Below are 20632 nucleotides of genomic sequence, written 5' to 3'. Positions count from 1 at the left end.
GGGTCAGAAGAGCTGTAAGCCATGGGTGGAAGCCCACGTCCAGGGAAGGGAATGGGAGATGGGATGTGCCGAGTCAGGAGAACTGAACCTGGGGATGTTGACACCACAACATTCCACACCCACTCGGAAGTTTGAATAACCAGTTTCTCCCAGTTGCTTTGTGTGTCTGGGAGTGGCTCTCTTTCAAGAGGTAAAAACAACCATTGTAATCTCTCCTAAAGCCTTGCAAAAGACATCCCTCAACTCCTGTTTGCCAGGGGCGCGGTGAGATAAGAGAAGTCAGCAGCTTTTTCTCCAAGAGTCAAAGCTGCAGAGTTTCTGACTTTGGAGAGACCTTGCAAGGCCTGGGGGTCTGAGAAGTGTCAACATGGCTGATTGTGGAAGCACACAGTTCCACAGAGACTGCTGGACTTTATCTGAGGGCTTCAGGACTATTTTGCCCAGTGGATTTATTTACCTTCCTATTAGATAAAATCTGACACACCTGGACTGGCTCCCTGAGACTTGAGCAAGTTTTGTTCCACTATCATCATTCATTGTGGACTCCAAACAGGCTGCTGAGACTATGCTGAGCTAGGTGGGCTTGGAGTGGGTTGGGGGCAAGAATTACATCCTTCCAGATGAATAGAGAGAGTGCATCCTTTGCAAGGACTGGGAGCTGGGGAATGGGTCAGAACCCAGGTGTTTCATGATCTCTTGCTTCATCCATTAACATCATTGGTGGAAAAGCACGCAAACCAAACAGGAGGAGAATCCAGTCATTACCATTTCTCACCCATTTCTGGCTCTCCTTTATATGATTACTAAACAAAAGCATACACTTCTCCACATCAGAGCAGGTAAAACTGTCAGTTTCCAGCAGGGATACTGAAACTAGCAGGCCATAAAGCTAGGTATCCTGGCTGGGCATCATGGTACGTGTCTGTAGTCCCAGCTACTCAGGAGGCTGAGGTGGGAGGATCACTTGAGCCCAGGAGTTTGAGGTTATAGTGAGCCATGATCACACCACTGCACCCCAGCCTGGGCAACAGAGTGAGACTCTGTCTCTTAAAAACAAAAACAAACAGGAAAACAAAACAAACAGGAAAACCTCACTAAACAAAAAACCTAGGTATCCTTTGTCTCCCTGAGGCTATTCTCACTGGCACGGTCAGTCCTGTTCCTTTAGTCTGTGCTAAAATCAGAAGAAAATCTAGCTGATAGTCCTTGTTACACAGGGACAGCCAGGACCTCAGGGCTGGAACACAGATTTTTCAATTAATTATTAGGAGGTGCAGCAGTGGGGAGCACTTCCTCAAATGTAGAGAAGCACGTGCAGGAGTATGTGTTAGAGACAGGACAAGCAGATTCCATAATTCTACATTTGGCCTGCAGGGAGCAACATCTCTCTAGCAATGACCACACCACATACTTAAATAGACACTGCAGGAAATGCATTCAATTGGCCAAGGAAAAAGAGTTTTCTTTTTAAAAATTAAAAAAATTACATCAACATATTTCCACTAAGTAATTTCCACTCCTACGTATTTTGATATAGAGATGTTGCTATTTTTCTATTTACAGTGCTAGGTACATAGTGAGCTTTTAACAAATAAACACTTATGGATTGTTCAGTTGGCTGAAGATAATTCAGACTTGCCTGAGGCATGGAAAATACAGGGTGAGAATAGGAGGAAGTATCGATTGGTAAATGTGCATGGAAAAGCACTGCTACAGTTTGAATGTTTGTTCCCTCCCAAACTCACACTGAAATTTAATTACCATCCCAGTAGTTTGCAGGATTAAAAAAAGAAATTTGATTGCCATTGTAACAATATTAAGAGGTGGGACCTTTTTTTTTTTTTTTTGAGACAGAGTTTCACTCATGTTGCCCAGGCTGGAGTACAATAGCACAATCTCGGCTCACTGCAACCTCCACCTCCCAGGTTCAAGTGATTCTCCTGTCTCAGCCTCCTGAGTAGCTGGGACTATAGGCACCCACCACCACGCCCAGCTAATTTTTGTATTTTTAGTACAGGTGGGGTTTCGCCATATTGGCCAGGCTGGTCTCAAACTCCTGACCTCAGGTGATCCGCAAGAGGTGGGACATTTAAGAGGTGATTTGGCCATGAAGACTCTCCCTTATGAAAGGATTAATGTCATTATCAAGGGGGTGGGTTTGTTATAAAAGAATAAGTTTGGCCCCTCTTGCTCTCTCATCCTCTCTTTGCCTGTCAACCATGGGATGATGCAACAAGAAGGTCCTTGCCAGATGCCAGCACCTTGATATTGGACGTCTTAGCCACCGTATCTGTGAGCCAGTACATTTCTGTTCCTTATAAATTACCCAGTCTCAGGTATTCTGTTACAGCAGTACAAAGCAAACGAAGACTAGCACTTTCCTGTCTGGTTAATAGCTCGCCCAAGAAAAACAAATGCATCTGAAAATTATGAAAGATCTCTCTAAAAGCAAGCCATGATTAATTCTTTTAAAAAAAAGGAAACAGTAATCTTGGTTTTATAAATATTCCCCTTCAATTCAAAGTTCATCCTTCATATGTATTAGAGAAACAAGTTCCAGGTTTATGCATGTTATACATGTTTAAAGTTTTACATTTAGGCTCAGCCCTGTCAAATGCATTTATTCCAAACTGACTCAGCCCTCTCCCCAGCTAGATTCTGCAGAGACTGTATGAAGCCACCAAAGTCCACCCATCACTGAAAGGAACCACTGAGATTAGTTTTGGCAGGAAGCACTGAGCAAAGAGCAGGGCAGCCTGGCCTGGGCTTGGCCAGCCTAGCAGCAGATGTGCATGTGTTCTTAGAGACAACAATGCTCCTCTTCCCACAGAATAGGTTGTGGGCTCCCAGGTTCTTGCACCTTTTGCTGGGACTTGCCCCGAAGCCATCTGTCTATCTCTCAGAACTTCTTGGTTTTCCAAGCAGCAAAGAATGAGCACCTTTAATGTCAACAGTGTCCAAGAGCACCCTGATCCCAGGTGGACCCCTTTTCTGGAGGCCAATAGCCTCAGGTAGCTTTGGAGGGTGGGCCTGCAGGGAGAGGGGCTGGGCAGTCTGTCTGTCCATGAGTGAGGGACAGACACACCCTTCAGCCCCCTGGAGGGTGGTGGTCTTCCACAGAAGCTGCAGATTGGTGTTTCAGCTTCACTCCCAATGACACTGAGCCAACCAATGGCTACTGGCCCCATCACAGGCCCAGGGTCCCCAACTGCCAGAGTTCATGGTCACATTGCTGCACAGGCTGAAATCTCTGCAGGGAGAGGAGGCAGCAAGGTGACTGAAGCAGGGGCAGCTGGGAAGGAGACATCTGTGATCTCTTGACCAGCAGGAACACTGCCTCCCTGCCCAACCAGGAGTACATAATGCAGGAACCAGAGTGACTTTCCTTCACTCCTGAGCTTGTTTTGCTTGTGTTTGTTTGAGACAGGGTCTTGCTCTCTTACCCTGGCTGGAGTGCAGTGGCACAATCTCAGATCACTGCAGCCTCAACCTCCCAGGCTCAATCAATCCCCTCATTTCAGTCTCCCAAGTAGCTGGGACTACAGGCATGCACCACCATGCCCAGCTATTTATTTTATTTTTTTTATTTTTTTGTAGAGACAGGGTTTTGCTGTATTGGCCAGGCTGGTCTCAAACTCCTGACTTCAAGTAATCCTCCCGCCTCAGCCTCTCAAAGTGCTGGGATTACAGGCATGAGCCACTGTGCCCAGCCCACTCCTGAGCTTGTTACGTGTCCTCTGGGGGAGCCCCCAGCATCACTGCTGGCCCCAGCTCCCAGCCAGGGCCCTAGGTACACAGGCAGGAGGGACATGGTGCCATCATTGTACCCTCGCAGGGTGCCAAGGCTGTGAGTGAGCTCACCAGAGGAAGAGGGGAATCAGTGGGTGGCCCCACAGCCAGGGCCTGAGCTCAGGAAAAGTGGCACTGTGGTGGGTGTGTGGTATGTCAGGAGCCCAGAAGCTGCTGTCCTAGGCCCCTTTCCTCCTGCACAGCATGATGTGGTGTAAATGAGGGGTCTCAGCTGAGGGACATTTTGCTGAGTGTCAGAAGCAAAGGGAGGGTTAGGAAACCCTGGGGAAAAGGGAATGTCAAGGTGGGGAGGCAAGGCCTTTCTACATGAGGACCACGGGCAGGGCAGCAGAGTCCCAGAGAGGTCCAGTGGGCACCAGGGAGGGCTGCCATCTTCCTCAGTGGGGCAGACCCTGCCTGACGGCACAGTGGTAGACAGCACCTCCCCACCCCACTCCCTAACCGACACAAATCTCCACATATAACCAGGTCCTGTCCTCACCTCACCATGACAACCAGCACCCAGCTCAGGCCTGCATGGCCCTGGTGTGGACCCAAAGGTGGGGTGTGGGGTGAGGATGAGGAAGGCAGCGTCCATGTCCTTTGAAGGCAAGGCTGGCCCCCAAGTGGAGCTCCGGCCCAGAGGAGACATAGGCTCCATACCAGAGAGGCCAGGAGCTGGTAGAGTGAGGCCTCCCTCTGCTACCCATTCCCCTCCCCCGCCCATCCAGGGGAGACTTGGGAAGCAGGGGAGGAGCGCCCATCACTTTCCACCCCGGGAGAGTGCCAAGGGGGCTCCAGGCTGGGTGGCCATGATGTGGTAGATGGATTCCCGGAAGCGCTGGTCCCTGCTGAGCCGCTTGGCCACCTCCTTTAGCTCCTCCATGTTGTTGGCATCCAGCTGGGAGGTCATGAAGGACTGGGACGGCTTCACTGGGGAAACAGGAGCCCAACAGGCCTGTGAACAGTGCTCCCTCCACGAAGGCCTGGCCCTGTCCCCAGCCTCATGCCACCCCCTCACTCCTTTATGTGTGCCAAGCTTCTTCCAGCCCCTTCCCACACACGGGCTTCCATATCCTTTGAGAAACCCAGGGCCCTGAGAATTCACTCGTTTGCCCAAGGATGGTGGGGCCAGGTTCAAGGCCACACTCTCCAGCCTCAGAGCTGGGCCAACCCTTCTGGCTCCCCATGTTGCCCTCTTCCTGCCTTGTCACCATCCCACCAGGGCACGCAGACAGCCACACTCACTGTCATTCCAGGAGGTGCTGGACCGGCGTCGGTGGAAGCGGCAGCTCTTGATGCGGCGAGTGGCTGCCTTATGGATGTACACGGAGTTCTTCATGATCACAGGCATCTTGGCCTCCAGCTCGGCATTCCGGATGCACTCCTCAAAGAACCCTGTGGCGGCACGGCCAGGAAGGGTGCAGTTCGACTGCATCCTTACCCCCAGCCAGTCCCTCCCTTCCCAAGGATCCTGGTGAGATTGAGTGGGAAATATTTTGACCCCGTCCCTCGAGATTCCAGAGCCACCTGCTGAAGGGGACTTTCTTTGCCTTTCAAACCACAATCTGCAGCCACCTCAGGGCAGGTCTGCTGAGAACAGAGCTCTGAGCTTTTGATAAAGGGAAGAAGCTCCTGGCTTTCCTCTCACCACAAATCCAACAGCCACAAGAAAGCAGTGGTGCTGAGATGCCTGCAGGCAGGTAACTGGAGAAGAAACCCTTCAATATCCAGGGAGCACCTCATGCATAGCAGACCCTGTGTGGGTTTCCTGGCTCTACAGGGCCAGGATCCCATCTGGGGCTGAGTGCCAAAGTTGGGGGCCGGGGCCTAGAGGCAGGGCTTACTTTTCAGATGGCTCACATCAGCCCGCATCCTCTCCTCCTTCTCCTTATTCCGCACCTTGGAATTCAGCCCCTGTTCCAGGCTTCGCAAGGCCCCTTCTGCCTCCCGGAGACGCCTCTCCAGGTCCATGCGGACCTTCACCTCAGCCTGAGGTTGAGGAGAGGGAAATGAGAAGGAAGTCAGGTCCTGGAAGTAGCTGCCATCTTCCCCGGAAGCCTTCCTTGGTCACCCCTGGCTCAATGGGCGTGGATGGGAGTTATCACATCCCGCTTCTGAGTCTTACCCTTTGAACCAGATGGACTGGACTTGGCACCTGCACCCAGCAGGTGTCTGTCAATGATGCAGCAGACTTGCTGCTTCCCCTTGTGGTGGCTCCATCCCCCATGCCTGGCTGTCTGGTCAGACTGACAGAGATAATTCATGCAGCTACCCGGTAAAGTGCAGGGGTGGAAGGGGAGTCTCCAGGGAAGGGGAAGGGCCCTGGCACCAGCAGGCCAGGTCGCACCTTGAGCTCCTGCTCAGCCTGCTGCTTCTCTGCCGTCAGCTCCTGCAGCGAGTTCTGCAGTGCCTGGGACTGGCTGGAGTAGAACTCACGCTCCTCCTCCAGGGCCCGTGAGCGCTCCTCATTCTCCTTCATCCTGTGGGGACAGAAGAGGCACTTACTCAGTGCTCACTCGCCAAATGGGATTGCCAATGGATGGACAGCTCCTCTTAGAGACCTGGGCTGGAGAAACCTTGAATCCCAGGCTTTATGAGCCCCTGAACTTTGTGGGTCCAGGCACCCAGGGGATGAGATGGATGGTGTGGTCAGTGCTGGGAGCCCTAGGTTTAGAGTCAGAAGACTGGAGTCCTGGGTCCAGAGGTTGCTTGTTCTGTGACCTCAGAAAAGTCATATAATGCCTCTGAGGCTCCATTTCCTCATTTGTAAAAGGGGGCTTAAAAACTTGCCCAGCCTGTCACAAAGCATGGTGACAAGGACCTAATAACTCTGCATGGTTCACACCATTGCACGAGATAATTATCAAGCCAGCTTTGGGTAGTGAAAGTTCTCTTCCCACTTTCCTGGTGGGAGAACAGAGTCCTAGGCAAAAGGAAGTGAGTGAGTCCTACTTGGTCAGTGCCAAGTAGAACCCAAGAGTCTGGATGTCCAGTTCGAGGAAAGTCCCCAGACCCCAAAGCCAATGGTGTCTTCAGGGGTCGGGGCTCCCTCACCGCTTCTCTGCCAGGAGCTTCTCCTCTAAGAGCTGCTGCATCTTCTCCTCGATCTGCCGGAGGTTGCTATGGAGGCCCCCGCTGGGAGGGGGCTGCTCACTCTGATTGGCCAGTGTCTGCAGGTGGTTCTCGTTCTCCTCCAGCATTTCCAGGGTTTTCTTCTTCTCTATGGAGAGTTCCTGGCATGGAAGGAGGGAAGGAAAAGAAAAGCCCAATTTAGGTTCTCCAACATGGCTGCCCTCACCTGCTTTTCCATTCGGGGGAGTGACCCACTCCTCTCTCAGTCCTCTATGGCTGCCGAAATGTCTTCATTCTTCTCCAAAGCTAAAAGGCCCAGATCTCTCCCACAACAGGGCAAGGTTACTCCTCCATCAAGAGTCATAAAGGAACCCAAAGTGCCTTCCAGTGGAGACGGCACCTACTAGAACGGGGTCGCATGATCTTCTGGGGTCCTGGTTCCTCCAGGGGTGAATGAGGAGACATAGTGGGCTTACGTGAAAAACACCCAACAGGAACCAGCCCAAGAACAGATTTAGATGCTCTCACAAACAGAGCGAGGCTGCAGTGAGCTATGATTGCACCACTGCATCCCAGCCTTGGCAACACAGCTAGAACCTGTCCCCAAACCACCCCCCCGCTCCAAAAAAAAGATGTCCTCTCCATTTATCAGACTGGGATCTTGTACTCAATGGCATTACACAGAAGCAGAGTTGAAAATATCCATGGGAACCACCTCCCATGATGTGAAACAGGGAAAGATAAATGAATAAAGGCCCCACAAGCTCCAAGGCTCCAGTCAGTCAAGGGAGACAAGAAACCTTTGCAGCCTTGAAGGCAATTCATGCGTACAGCACAGGTATGGGCCATACACCATATGTGCCAGGCCCACTTCAGGGGATGGGCTTGGAGAGACCATGAAGACACAGTCTACTGAAATTCACAGTTTGGAAAACACACCTAGCATGTTAAGTCCCATAAAATATGTACAAAATGCCATGGGAGCCAAGAGCTCAGAGTAGATACCTGCCTTGAAAATCAGAGAAGCTTGACTGAGGAGATATTTGAGCTGAGACTTAGAAGGGTGAACAGAAGTTCTCCAAGCAGAGAAAAGGTGGAAATGATACACTGTGTAGAAGGAACAGCGTGGGAAAAGGTATGGAGCATGAAAGAGCTTGCTTCCTTGGCATACCTGAGCTCCGCGGTTTGGAGCAGGGGTTGGGAGTCTGTGCAGGGCATGGAGGAGCAGCGAAGGGAAGAATGAGGCGAGGGGGAAGGGGAGACCAGGGCCAGAGTTTTCACTTGCTTGCCATGCTAAGGAGCCTGTACTTTGTCCTTGAGGCTTGTCACCTCCCCACCCCATCCCAGTTTCTGTGGTATCAGATGATGGTGACCTGGCAGTTGATTTCCCTTTATGTTCAATGTCACTCAGGAGCAGCTAAGCGAACAAGACACAAGAAGGAAGCGGTGGGTAGCTCCACTGCCCACCTTAACCAATCCTCTATCTGGTATAAAAATATAAGCACCAGAGGTGGATTTCCTGAGGCCATGGTAATAGCAAGGACAAGCCTGAATTTGTCCTTTTAGGTCTGAGAACAGACACTTCTTGCTTTGGGCCTCATGCCTCGGCCAGAGTTTTCAATGATCCATAGAGAAGAGACCCTTTAGATCAGCACCCCTCCATGCCCATTTCTCTTACAGATCACCCCCTGGGGAAACACTGCTGGAAAAAACAGTGTCATGTGGTCCGACCAACCAGCCTGCCACCTGGTCAACTAACCCACCAGCAGCCCCTCACCTCCAGTGTCTGCTGCAAGGACTCCGTGAGGTGCCTCAGTTCCTTTTTCTCTTGTTCTACACCCTTAAGGCATCTTGCAGTCAGTTCCAGCTCCCTGTGGAGACAGAGGGCTGGGTATGGCAGTGCCCACTCTCCCCACCCCCCACCAATCACCTCTGCACTTAGAAATGCTTTTGCTTCACTTCCTGATGGGGCTCAGAAGGGCTCTTGAATGGCCAGCCCCTCTGCACAGCTGGGCCCTGACAGCAGCAGTAGGTGCCTGGAGCTGAAAGGAAGTCCTGGCCACATGGGGTTGGAGTCACTTGTTCCAGGTACACTGCATCTGTCACCTGGAATAAACCTAGGGCCACCCCACAGGCAGAGGGAAACACTGGAGAAACAAAGGGGCCCCAGCCTCACCCTGTCTTCTCTGGACAGCACTTGCTAGAACCCATGGTCATTCTGACATAGAACATGGCTAAGGCCCCTCTTTGGGTTAGTAACAAGCTCCTTGCTGCCTTCTTCACAAGCTTCAGTCACCTTAGGCTTTTACACTAGTGTCCCCTCATCCGACTTGGAAAGTCTTTCCCTTCTCCTGCCCAATTTTCCAAATCCTACTCACCTTTCAAGGCCCATCTCACTCAGCCCTGTATTCAAGCCCACAAGCATCATGCACGTGTCTCAATTCTCGTAACACAGGAAATCTGCACCATGCCTTCTAGCACCTGATTATATATTATTACACTAATGTTTCCTGGGTATGAGTCTGGTTTCCCCAACCAGATCATATGTCCACTCTTCAAGGGAGTGGACTTGTCTTCTATTCCTTCTAGTACCTGGCAACATTCTGGAAGCTGAGTAGGTGCTTGGCTATTTACTTAGTAAGATCCTCTGGGTTTTTCCCTCCTCAAAATACATAGTTAATTGACACCCTTGGATAAGGTTGTTATAAGAAAACAGTTTCTGGGCTATCACTGATCATGTGTGGTGATGATAATGATGAGGATGAGGATGACAATGATGACTACCCCCACCCACAGCAGTAGTCTCCACATTCCTGGAGGCTGCCTCAGAATCACCTGGGGTGTTTTTAAAAAATACATAGATTTCTAGCCCGGGTGCGGTGGCTCACACCTGTAATCCCAACACTTTGGGAGGCCAAGGTGGGAGGATCGTTGAGGTCAGGTGTTGGCGACCAGTCTGGCCAACATGGCAAAACCCTGGCTCTGCTAAAATTACAAAAATTAGCCAAGCATGGTGGCACATGTCTGTAATCCCAGCTCCTCAGGAGGCTGAGGCACAAGAATCACTTGAACCCAGGAGGCGGGGCTGCAGTGAGCCGAGATCGTGCCACTGCACTCCAGCCTGGGTGACAGAGTGAGACTCTGTCTCAAAAACAAACAAACAAACATTTTTATATATACATATATACCTGTATATAGATATATACATGTATGTATATATAGAGAGATTTCTAGGCTCTACCTTTAAAAGATTATAATTCAGTAGATGATTATAATGTACAACTAGGTTTACAAACAATACATGGTACTAAAAATCTCAAATGACACATTCCCAAAAAGGACTATGCAGGAAAGACAGCAAATGTTGAGGGTCTTGGCCAACAGCAAGCACCTCTAGGCCAGCGTGTCCTGTCTGGCCCTGAGTGAGAGAGGCTTTCATGAAGGCAGGGGGCTTTGTGGCTTGGAGGGATGCTCCATTGCCTTATGCTCTAGTGGGTAGAAATGACCCCATTTATCTGGGGCAGAGGAGTCTACAGATTCTTCTGGGAACACTCAAACCTGGAGCCTTGGAGGACAGACTCAAACTGGGATAGACCCAAGCCTGGAGCCTTGGGAAGATAGCATCTCTGAGGTGGAGGCCTCCTCAGATCTGACGGGGAAGGTGGGCTCTGCATGCCCTAACTTAGTGGCACCCCCAATTCCCAGGCACCACCACCACCTCTTGATCTGCTCCTGCTCCATTCTCAGCTCCTGCACCACCTCCTCGAACTGCTGCTTCTCAGCCTCCAGCACCTGGTTAAGGCGCTCAAGCTCCTGAAGAGACCAGAGAGGAAGAGAAGAGTCACAGGCAGCAAAGGACCCCTGAGATCAGGATCCCCCACTCTATCCCAAGGGACCCTCTGGGATTTAGCACAGCCTGGGTCATGTGCTGCACCAGACCGGCAATTAAGTTCTAAGGCCCGCTGGCCCCACTCATTGACATGCAGTCCTGACAAACCCAAAATCTATGATGAATCGAGCCCACTGAAAACACATTTTGCATGCTGAAGACTGGGTTTAGGAACACTCCCAACATTACTCCCTGTGGCTGGAGGAAACTATAATTCTAAATGTCTACTCTGCAGGGCAGCTCCAGTCACTGCCACCATCAGGCAGGTTGGCTGTCCCTCACACCCGGAGGAAAGAGTGGTGAGTGTGTATTTCCATTCGAGATCCCTGGAGTGATGTCTGTTAGAAGTGGCAAGGAAAAGCTATTCCCAACCCAAAAGTCAGAGAATAAGGACTCTTTTTTTTCTTGAGGTATCTGGGAAGCAATGACTCCAGGTGGCTTCAGCTTCCCTCTGCTCCGGCCCCAAAGTGGAGGAGAACTAGAAAGTGCAGGACAGGCCCCAGGGAACCAGACTTGCCCCTTCAGGAATCCCAGAAAGCCCAAGTGTTTTCCCAGCAAGTGTGTGTCCTCCAGGAGTCCTCTTTTCCTGGGGTTCAGTGGCAGGTGGCATTGGGGGGCACATTTCACATAATTTGGCTTGAAACATTTTTGTGACAACTGCTTTGTTCCTCCACATTTTACACTGTGGGAGGATATTATTTCCACATTCACTTCCTTTCTCATCTTCCAGCTCCAAATTCCACTCTCATTTTCACCTGGGGGCTTTGTTCCCAAGTTTAATGGAAACCCCACTGGGGAGAGAGGCTGTCTATATGGAGAAGTTGCCCTGGACTTTGAGGAGATGCAAAGAAGGAATAAAATATGAGGCAGAGGAAGGAGCCTGCGTTCAAACCCTAGGACCTCCATCTCTAAACTACTTACCCAAAGAGTTGCTATATCTTTCCCTTCTAATCATTACTGGCACTTTGGGCATGGATCACTGGTTACAAACTGACCTCAGTTTTTGCCAAATGTTGTCACCACCAAGACTGCTCACTGCTCACTGGTATTAATATTATTATGTTTAGAGATGGAGTCTCTGTCACTCAGGCAGAGTGGCACTCGTGCAGTGGCACAATCATAGCTCATTGCCACCTTGAACTCCCAAGCTCAAGCCATCCTCCTGCCTCAGCCTCCTGAGTAGCTGGGACCACAGGCTCAAGCCACCAAGCCCAGCTCTCACTGGCATTCTGATGCTCCTCCTGGGCACACCACATGGCCACAGTGCACCTGGTAAAGGTGAGTGGGTCCGTGGGACTAGCTAAAGCCAATGGAATGAGAGCAGAAGTGTGTTACTTCTAGGCAGTTGCCTTTAAGAGGCAATGCATAATGTGCTACGTTGCCGTCCCCCTGCCATGGCAACCAGTGTCTATATACAAGATACCATATATAGACATAATATAAATATAATTAAAATTGTATTCTTTTTTTCTTTTGAGACTGAGTCTTACTGTTGCCCAGGCTGGAGTGCAGTAACACAATCTCGGCTCACTGCAACCTCTGCCTCCCAGATTCAATCAATTCTCCTGTTCCAGCCTCCTGAGTAGCTGGTATTACAGGCACTCACCACCACACCCGGCTAATTTTTGTATTTTTAGTAGAGATGGGGTTTCACCATGTTGGCCAGGCTGGTCTCGAACTCCTGACCTCAGGTGATCTGCCCGCCTTGGCCTCCCAATAAAATTTTCTTCTTATAGACCCCAATCCCTCTTTGATGAAATAAGAGTTTGGAGCTTCAGAAAAGTTTGAAACTCCCTATTTTATTCATTCTCGGTAGCTAACACATGATATTGGATATTGCTTATGATGATAAACCCCTTTATAGCCTCAGATTCAACAAACCTCACATATTCCCTCTCCTCAGTGGGCTCTGCCTCCTGGGGCAGAGCCGTTTAGAGGCCTGGGGAAATTACAAGCTGTAAGCATCCCTGGGCTTACACCGGAAAATAACAAAGGTGCCCAGCTCTTTTTTTTTTTTTTTTTTTTTTTTGAGACAGAGTCTCACTGTCACCCAGGCTGGAGTGCAGTGGCACGATCTCAGTTCACTGCACCCTCCGCCTCCCTGGTTCAAGCAATTATCCTGTCTCAGTCTCCCGAGTAGCTGGGATTACGGGCGCGCACCATCACACCTGGCTAATTTTTGCATTTTTAGTAGAGTTCAGTTGCGGGGGTTCCACCATGTTGGTTAGGCTGGTCTTGAACTCCTGACCTCGTGTGATCCACCCACCCTGGCCTCCCAAAGTGCTGGGATTATAGGCGTGAGCCACCACGCGTGGCCAGGCGCCCAGCTCTTACAGGTCTGAGGCCTCTGCCGCTTCACAAATGATCACCCTGGACCCACCTGGAGGCTCCACCCCATCCCTGGAAAGTCCCTTTCTCTAACACTCCAACTTACAAATATTTCCTGTTACTTAATATTACGCTGGGATATCTTTTTGTAGTTGAAAACGGGGGGAGGGTCAATGATTAAAACCCATTCCTTCCCTCCCTGGCATTTAAGTGCCTCGTGACGCCAGCAGATCCCAGCTATGCCTCTGAGAAGCAGAAAGTGAATGTGATCCACCTGAAAATAATATGGCAAGACAATCATTTGGCTTGGAATGACTGGAATTCCCTTCCTTCCCCAGTAGTCCCCGATATATGCGATAAGGTGCTTTTCTACCTGAGTCTGTACTACATGTGCCCACACAGCATTTATTGCTCTGTGAAAGGGCCAGAGAAACAGGCACCCATGAGTCAGAACCCTCCAGGGTCAAAGGAACTTTCAAGGCAATTAAAGTCTCCATCAGATGCTTCAGTCTCCTGCTTGGTTTTCCTGCCAAGAGATGGTCCAAGCTTTGCTTGACTGGCTCTCATGACAGCTCATTTCACCCCTGAACAACCCTGATAAAAGCCTTTTCCTTATAGGCTCAACCCTCTGCTATGCTCAGCCCTGCCACTCCCCGACAGCTATAAATACAAAAGCATTTATGAATAATGAAGATTTTTGTTGAAAGTTTTGTGGGGCTTCAATGAGAGCATTCTATTTAATTTATGGAGCAAAATTCCCCTCCAAAATCTCATAAACCATCTCTGTCTCTTGCCCAAATTTTTTCTCCCTTCAGCCACTGCCTGGCTTCCTGGGCCTTTCTCTCTGTCTCAGCTGTACTCTCTCCTGAAGCCCCTCTCCTCAGCTAGGAAGCCTGCATGTCTCTGTCACCAAAATAAGAGCTAGGGAACAGCTCTTAGCAAAACAAAACACAGGCAAAGCCAAGGACAGCAGCCAAAGCCCAGCCACTCTGGGCTGCTCAAGCACACCTAGGGGAGGAGGCACCCCATTTCCACCACCAGCTCCACTTGAGCCAAAAGCTGCCTACCTCATAATCCTTCAATGGGTCCGGCTTATCCCCCTTGAGGCCATAAAACAACACTAACTTCTTTTCTCTTCAAGTATTTAAAAGAGCAATTCTGTCCTCAAGTCTCCTCTCCTCCAAGCCAAATAATTCCTGTTCACCACACTTCACAGGGCATGATTTCTCATCCTCAGTAAAACTAATTGTATTCTTGAAAAGAATGCAATTCTAGACTAGACTCCTGGTTAGGAAGAATTAATACAGTAAAGATTCTTTCCAATTAATTTACGAGCTCAATGCAATTCCAGTAAAAACCCCAGTGAGATTTTTTCTTATAATTCTATTCATTCATGCTACACATATTTATTGTCTAATATGTTTCAAGCATCTGCCAAGCTATGCACTGAGGATATGAAGATAAGCAAAAACAGATGTATCCTTGCTCTCAGGGAGCTCACAGTCTAGTGCAACTATTAATAAAATCAGGGCCAGGAGAGGTGGCTCATGCCTGTAATCCTAGCACTATGGGAGGCCGAGGTGGGAGGATTGCTTGAGCTCAGGAGTTCAAGAGCAGCCTGGCCAACACGGCAAACCCCATCTCTACTAAAAATAAAAATACAAAAAATTAGCCAGGTATGGTGGTACAAGCCTGTAGTAGTTCCAGCTACTTGAGGGGCTGAGGCAGGAGGATCCCTTGAGTCCGGGGGACAGAGGTTGCAGTGAGCCGAGATCACGCCACTGCACTCCAGCCTGGGTGACAAAGTGATGCCCTGTCTCAAATAAATAAATAAATAAATAAATAAATAAATAAATAAATAAATAAATAAATAAAATCAGACCAGGATTGTAGATCAAATGCAAACATCAAATATTACCAAAATAATCAGACACATTAGAGTAGCATTACAAACCAAGATACATGATATGCAGGACAGGGACATGGTTCTATGTAGAGCTACCCTGATGGGAGTGAGGCAGGTATGCGGTGTGAGGTTGGGGGAGATCAGGTGATTCTTTAGCTGACAGATGAAGATGAATCAATAGAAAGAAAAAGAAGGAGCATTCCAGGCAGAAGGAAAGGTAGGTACAAAGCCCCTGTGGAAACCTGCTGCCCTGAAAGAACCGAGATTGGACCACATGGTTGGGCCCAGAGTGAGAGTGAACATGACGGGAGGGAAGCTGGACAGGCTGACAGTGGCTATCATTTATTAAGCACTTCCTATGTTGCAAGCAGTTTGTATGCAATCCTCCCAACAGCCCTACCATGGAGTACTGCCTCAGTTCAGAGAGTGCTGCCCCTGCCCTCTGTCTGCGCTAGATCCAAGGCAATCTAGACCACTCCCACTCCCCCACCCCTCCCTGCTTCATTTGCCATTTAGGTGCAAATGACTCCTATGTTGATACCTGTAGTCCCTACTCTTGGTTGAGCTCCATCCTCTTATATCCAACTGTTGGCTTCACATCTCCAGCCAGATATCCAAAGATATCATAAACACATGTCCAAGAACAAATTCATGATCTTCCCCACCAGAGCTTGTGATCTTCCAGTGCACCCTGTCTCAGGGAATGCACCACCATCCACTGCTGATGCAGGTGAGAAACTTGAGATTCATGCTTCACCTCATCCTTCCCCGCTCTACTCTTTCCCACTCCACCCTCAAGTCCAGTTCGTATTGCCCCCCCACCCCCAGCCCCCACTCTAGAACCTGCCAGGCAACTTCTCTTCATCTCACTGCCCTGCTCTGGTTCACACTGCTATTAGGTCTTGCCTGGACTAATGCAGTGGCCTCCCACCTGGGCTCTTTGCACTCTTTCTGGCCCCCCTTCATCCTTTTCTCCATATTGCAGCCAACATCACTATTTAAAATAGAAATCACTGTAATCCCAGCCCTTTGGGAGGCCAAGGCAGGCGGATCACCTGAGCTCAGGAGTTTGAGGCCAGCCTGGGTAATATGGTGAAACCCCATCTCTACAAAAAATACAAAAAAAAAGCTGGACATGGTAGTGTGCACCTGTGGTCTCAGCTACTTGGAAGGCTGAGGTGAGAGGATCACTTGAGCCCAGGAGGTCGAGGCTGCAGTGAGCTGAGATCGTGTCATTGCACTCCAGCCTGGGTGATAGAAGGAGACACCCTCCCCCGCAAAAATGGAAATCAAATCATGATACCCACCCTTTTTCCTTACTCCCTGCTCAAAACCTTCATTGCTTCTTCTTGGTCAGGAAGAAGGATCAAAAATAGAAGATTATTTAAATAAAACATCACATACAATGAATCAGTACATTGCCATTAAAATTGATGTTTTCAAAGAATGTTGAAGGACATGAAAAATGTATAATGTTAATGAAGGTATGATGAAAAGTATAATGAAAAGGCAGTCCATAAAACTGAATATCCAATGTGCTGATAATTATATTTAAAATATACCATATATAAGAATAGTATATAGAGAAAAAAAGGCTAAAATGAAAAGCACCAAAAAGTTTGGTGACAGTTGTCTGTCAATTATGGGATTATGGATAAATTTTATTTTCTTATTCATGTTTTACAAGTTTTCTACAAAGAGCATGATTTCTACAAATAGGGGAAAAGTTATATATTAAGGAGGAAAAAGAAAGAGAACTGAAGAACTTCAGTTTCCAGTTCAGCATGTAAGGAATTTAGAAGTTGTCACTTTAATCTAATAAGTAAAAAGCTGAACAAGGCCGGACACAGTGACTCACTCCTGTAATCCACAAGGTGGATCACTTGAGCCCAGGAGTTTGAGACCATCCTGGGCAACATAGTGAGACCCTGTCTCTAAATAAAATAAATTGAAAAACCAAACAAACTGAAAAATCAGCAAGTCTTCTTACATCATCAGAGAAGTGAGGTCATAAAGCAAAGTTCTATTCCCAAAATTGAAAAGACAGGCAGATTAATATAGCTTGGATATTTGTTCCTGCCTGAATCTCATGTTGAAATGTAATCCCTAATCTTGGAGGTGGGGCTTGGTGGAAGGTAGTTGGATTACGGGGGCAGATCCTTCATAAATAGCTTGGGTCATCCCCTTGGTGATAAGTGAGCTCTCCCTCTGAGTACACATGAGATCTGGTTGTTTAAAGTGTGTGGCACCTCCCCCCGCCCATGCTCTCTCTCTTGCTCCGGTCATGTGACATGTCTGCTCCGCCTTCACCATCTGCCATGATTGTAAGCTTCCTGAGGCCTCCCTAGAAGCTGTGCAGATGCCAGCACCATGCTTCCTGTAAAGCCTGCAGAACCATGAGCCAATCAAACCTTTCTTTATAAATTACTCAGTCTCAGGTATTTCTTTATAGCAATGCAAGAATGGCCTAACACACAGATACAGAGAGTCACACTAATGAGGCAGAAACTACCAGCAGAAACCTCCATGGGAACCAGCACTGGGGTAGGAAAACCTGAACTGCAATTGACAAATTGCTGGAGGTTCAGTTTGAAGAGTTAAAACTCCAGGGGGAGCCAATCTTAGGGAGGCCTCCTCACTTCTGTGAGTTATAACTCCAGGAGATCTACCAGGTTCTCAGTGAATATAAGGGGAAAGCAGCCATTTGGAAATGCAACACAGCATTCTGTGTTTTTTTTTCTGTTTGTTTGTTTGTTTGTTTGTTGAGACAGAGTCTCGCTCTGTCACCCAGGCTGGAGTGCAATGGCATGATCTTGGCTCACTGCAACCTCTGCCTCCTGGGTTCAAGCGATTCTCCTGCCTCAGCCTTCCATGTAGCTGGGACTACAGGCATGCACCACCACACCAAGCTAATTTTTGTATTTTTAGTAGAGACGGGATTTCGCCATGTCGCCCAGGCTGGTCTTGAACTCCTGACCTCAGGTGATCCACCTGCCTTGGCCTTTCAAAGTGCTGGGATTACACTGTGCCTGAGCCCATTCTGTTCTTCTTTACAAAGCCTGCCATAAACTATTATACCAGAGCCTAACCTGTTTTATCAGAGTGTAACCTACTTGGGGGAAGGGAAATACCATATTCCAGCCCACTGTACCCATGCTGTTCTACCTAAGGTGGGGGAAAGCACTGAGAAGCATTTATGAAGTTCACAGTCCAAGGGCGCAACTCACCAAAAGGCTAAGACCACCACATCACTAAAGGCCTATTCACCACAACTCCTTTTACCCAATACATCGTGGCCAGGGAAAAAATAAAGGGCATTCAACAAAAAATCACAAGGCATACTAGAAGGTAAAAAAACACAATTTGAAGAGATAGAGCAAGCATCAGAACCAGATTAGATATGGCAGGAATGCTGGAATTATCAGACCAGGAATTTAAACGCAAACTATGATTAATGTATTAAGAGCTTTAATGGCAAAAGTAGACAACATGCAAGAACAGATGGATAATATAAGTAGAGAGATGAAAATTCTAAGAATAAAAAAGAAATTGCAAGAGATCACAAACACTGTAAAAAAGTGAAGAACGCTTATGATGGGATCATTGCGAGACTGGACATGGGCGAGGAAAAAAAATCTCTGAGCTTGAGGCTATAACAATAGAAATTTCCAAAACTGAAAAGCAAAGAGAAAAAAGGCTGAAAAAAAAAAAAAACCCAGAACAGAATATCGAAGAACTGTGCGACAACTGCAAAAGGTGCAAAATGTATAATGAGAATAATCAGAAGAAGGACTAGAAGCAATATTTGAAGCAATGACTGAGAGTTTTCCCATATTAATGTCAGACATCAAACCACAGATCTAGGAAGCTAAGAGAACACCAAATGAATAAATGCCCTAAACAAACCATATCTAGAAATTTCATATTTAAACTTCAAAAAATCAAAGATGAGGAAAAATATCTTAAGAAGCCAGAAGAAGAAAAAATTACCTATTGAAGAAAGAAGATAAGAATTACATCTGGCTTCTCAGAAACCATGAAAGCAAGAAAAGAATGGAGTGAAATATTTAAAGTATTGAGAGAATAAAACACCATCTTAGAATTCTGTACCCTGTAAAATCATCCTTCAAAAGTGAAGGAGGAATACTTTCTCAGACAAACAAAAATAGAGGGAATTTGTTGCCAGTAGACCTGCCTTGCAAGAAATGTTAAAAGAAGTCCTCAGGGAGAAGGAAAATGATATAGGTCAGAAACTCATATCTACATAAGGAAAGGAAGAGCATCGGAGAGTGAATAAGTGTGTTAAAGCAAAATAAATATGGCCTGAGAAGGACTCCATACTTTTATATTTGAGTCCTTATGGATGAACTGTAACTTAGCTTAATAGACAAAATTGAAAACCTAATTTAATAGTATGCACCTGTAACAATAGCTGAGTGTTAGCCAATCCCAGCGGCCACACTTCAGCCACTCATAGACTGCTGAATGTCCGAACTGCGTTCAAATAAGGCAAACACCAAGCTGTAACCAATCTTGCTGCTTCTGTACCTCACTTCTGATTCCTATATGTCACTTTACCTTTTTTGTCTATAAATTTATTCTGATCACAGGCACCCCTGGAGTCTCTGTCAATCTGCTGTGATTCTGAGGGCTGCCTGATTTGCGAATCTTTCATTTACTCAATTAAACTCATTTTATTTTATTTTATTTTATTTTATTTTTGAGATGGAGTCTTCCTCTGCCACCCAGGCTGGAGTACAGTGGTGCCATCTTGGCTCACTGCAACCTCGGCCTCCTGGGTTCAAGTGGTTCTTCCGCCTCAGCCTCTTGAGTAGCTAGGATTACAGGCATGCACCACCATGCCCAGGGTCTTGCTGTCATCCAAGCTGAAGTGCAGTGGTACAATCATAGCTCATTGTAACTCCTGGGTTCAAGTAATCCTCCTGCCTCAGCCTCCTGAGTGGCGAGGACTACAGGCATATGCCACTATCCCTGGTGAATTTTTTTCTTTTTTCTTTCTCTCTCTCTCTCTCTTTTTTTTTTTCTTAGAGACTGGGCCTTGCTGTGTTGCCCAGGCTTGCCACAAACTCCTGGCCTCAAGCAATCCTCCTGCCTTGGCTTCCCAATGTGCTGGGATTACAGGCATGCACCACTGTGCCCAGACCACAAACATAAAAGAATAGAAATCATGTAATGTCTGCTCCTAAACCAAAGTGGAATTATGCTAGAAATCAACAAAAGAAAGTTAACTGGAAAATCCACAAAATACTTGAAGATTAAAAAACACATTTCTAAATAACACATGAGTCAAAGAAGAAATATCAAGAGAAACCTAAAGATACTTTGAACTAAATGAAAATACAACTCATCAAAATTTGTGGAATGTAACAAAAGCAGTGCTTTGAGAGAAATGCATAGCATCAAATTAATATATTAGAAAAGAAGAAATATCTAAAATCAATAATCTAAGCTTCCACATTAGGAAACTAGAAAAAAAAAGAGAAAATTAAATCAAAGGTAAGCAGAAAAAAAGAAATAGAGCAGAAATCAATGAAATTGAAAACAGGAAATCAACAGAGAAAATCAACAAAATCAAAAACCAGTTCTTTGAAAAGATAAATAAAATTCATAAGACTCTAACCAGG

General features: G+C 47.5%; 1 protein-coding gene across 1 annotated transcript in view; it reads right to left on the bottom strand.

The window, feature by feature from the left end:
• Positions 1–1416: 1416 nt before the first annotated feature.
• Positions 1417–20632, bottom strand: part of PLEKHD1 (pleckstrin homology and coiled-coil domain containing D1) — a 46510-nt gene continuing 27294 nt past the window's right edge. Inside the window, exons 7-13 of the mRNA XM_004055364.5 lie at positions 10583–10677; positions 8642–8735; positions 6847–7025; positions 6140–6272; positions 5637–5781; positions 5038–5187; positions 1417–4722 (exon numbers count right to left, since the gene is read on the bottom strand). Of these exons, the coding sequence (XP_004055412.1) occupies positions 4553–4722; positions 5038–5187; positions 5637–5781; positions 6140–6272; positions 6847–7025; positions 8642–8735; positions 10583–10677 (966 nt within the window). The 3' untranslated portion in view covers positions 1417–4552. The remainder of the gene's footprint in view (positions 4723–5037; positions 5188–5636; positions 5782–6139; positions 6273–6846; positions 7026–8641; positions 8736–10582; positions 10678–20632) is intronic.

The sequence above is a fragment of the Gorilla gorilla genome, chromosome 15 (genome assembly GCF_029281585.2).
Source record: "Gorilla gorilla gorilla isolate KB3781 chromosome 15, NHGRI_mGorGor1-v2.1_pri, whole genome shotgun sequence".
NCBI lineage: Eukaryota > Metazoa > Chordata > Mammalia > Primates > Hominidae > Gorilla > Gorilla gorilla.
The sequence above is the reverse complement of the archived record's forward strand: the minus strand, read 5'-3'. Positions and strand labels throughout refer to the sequence as shown.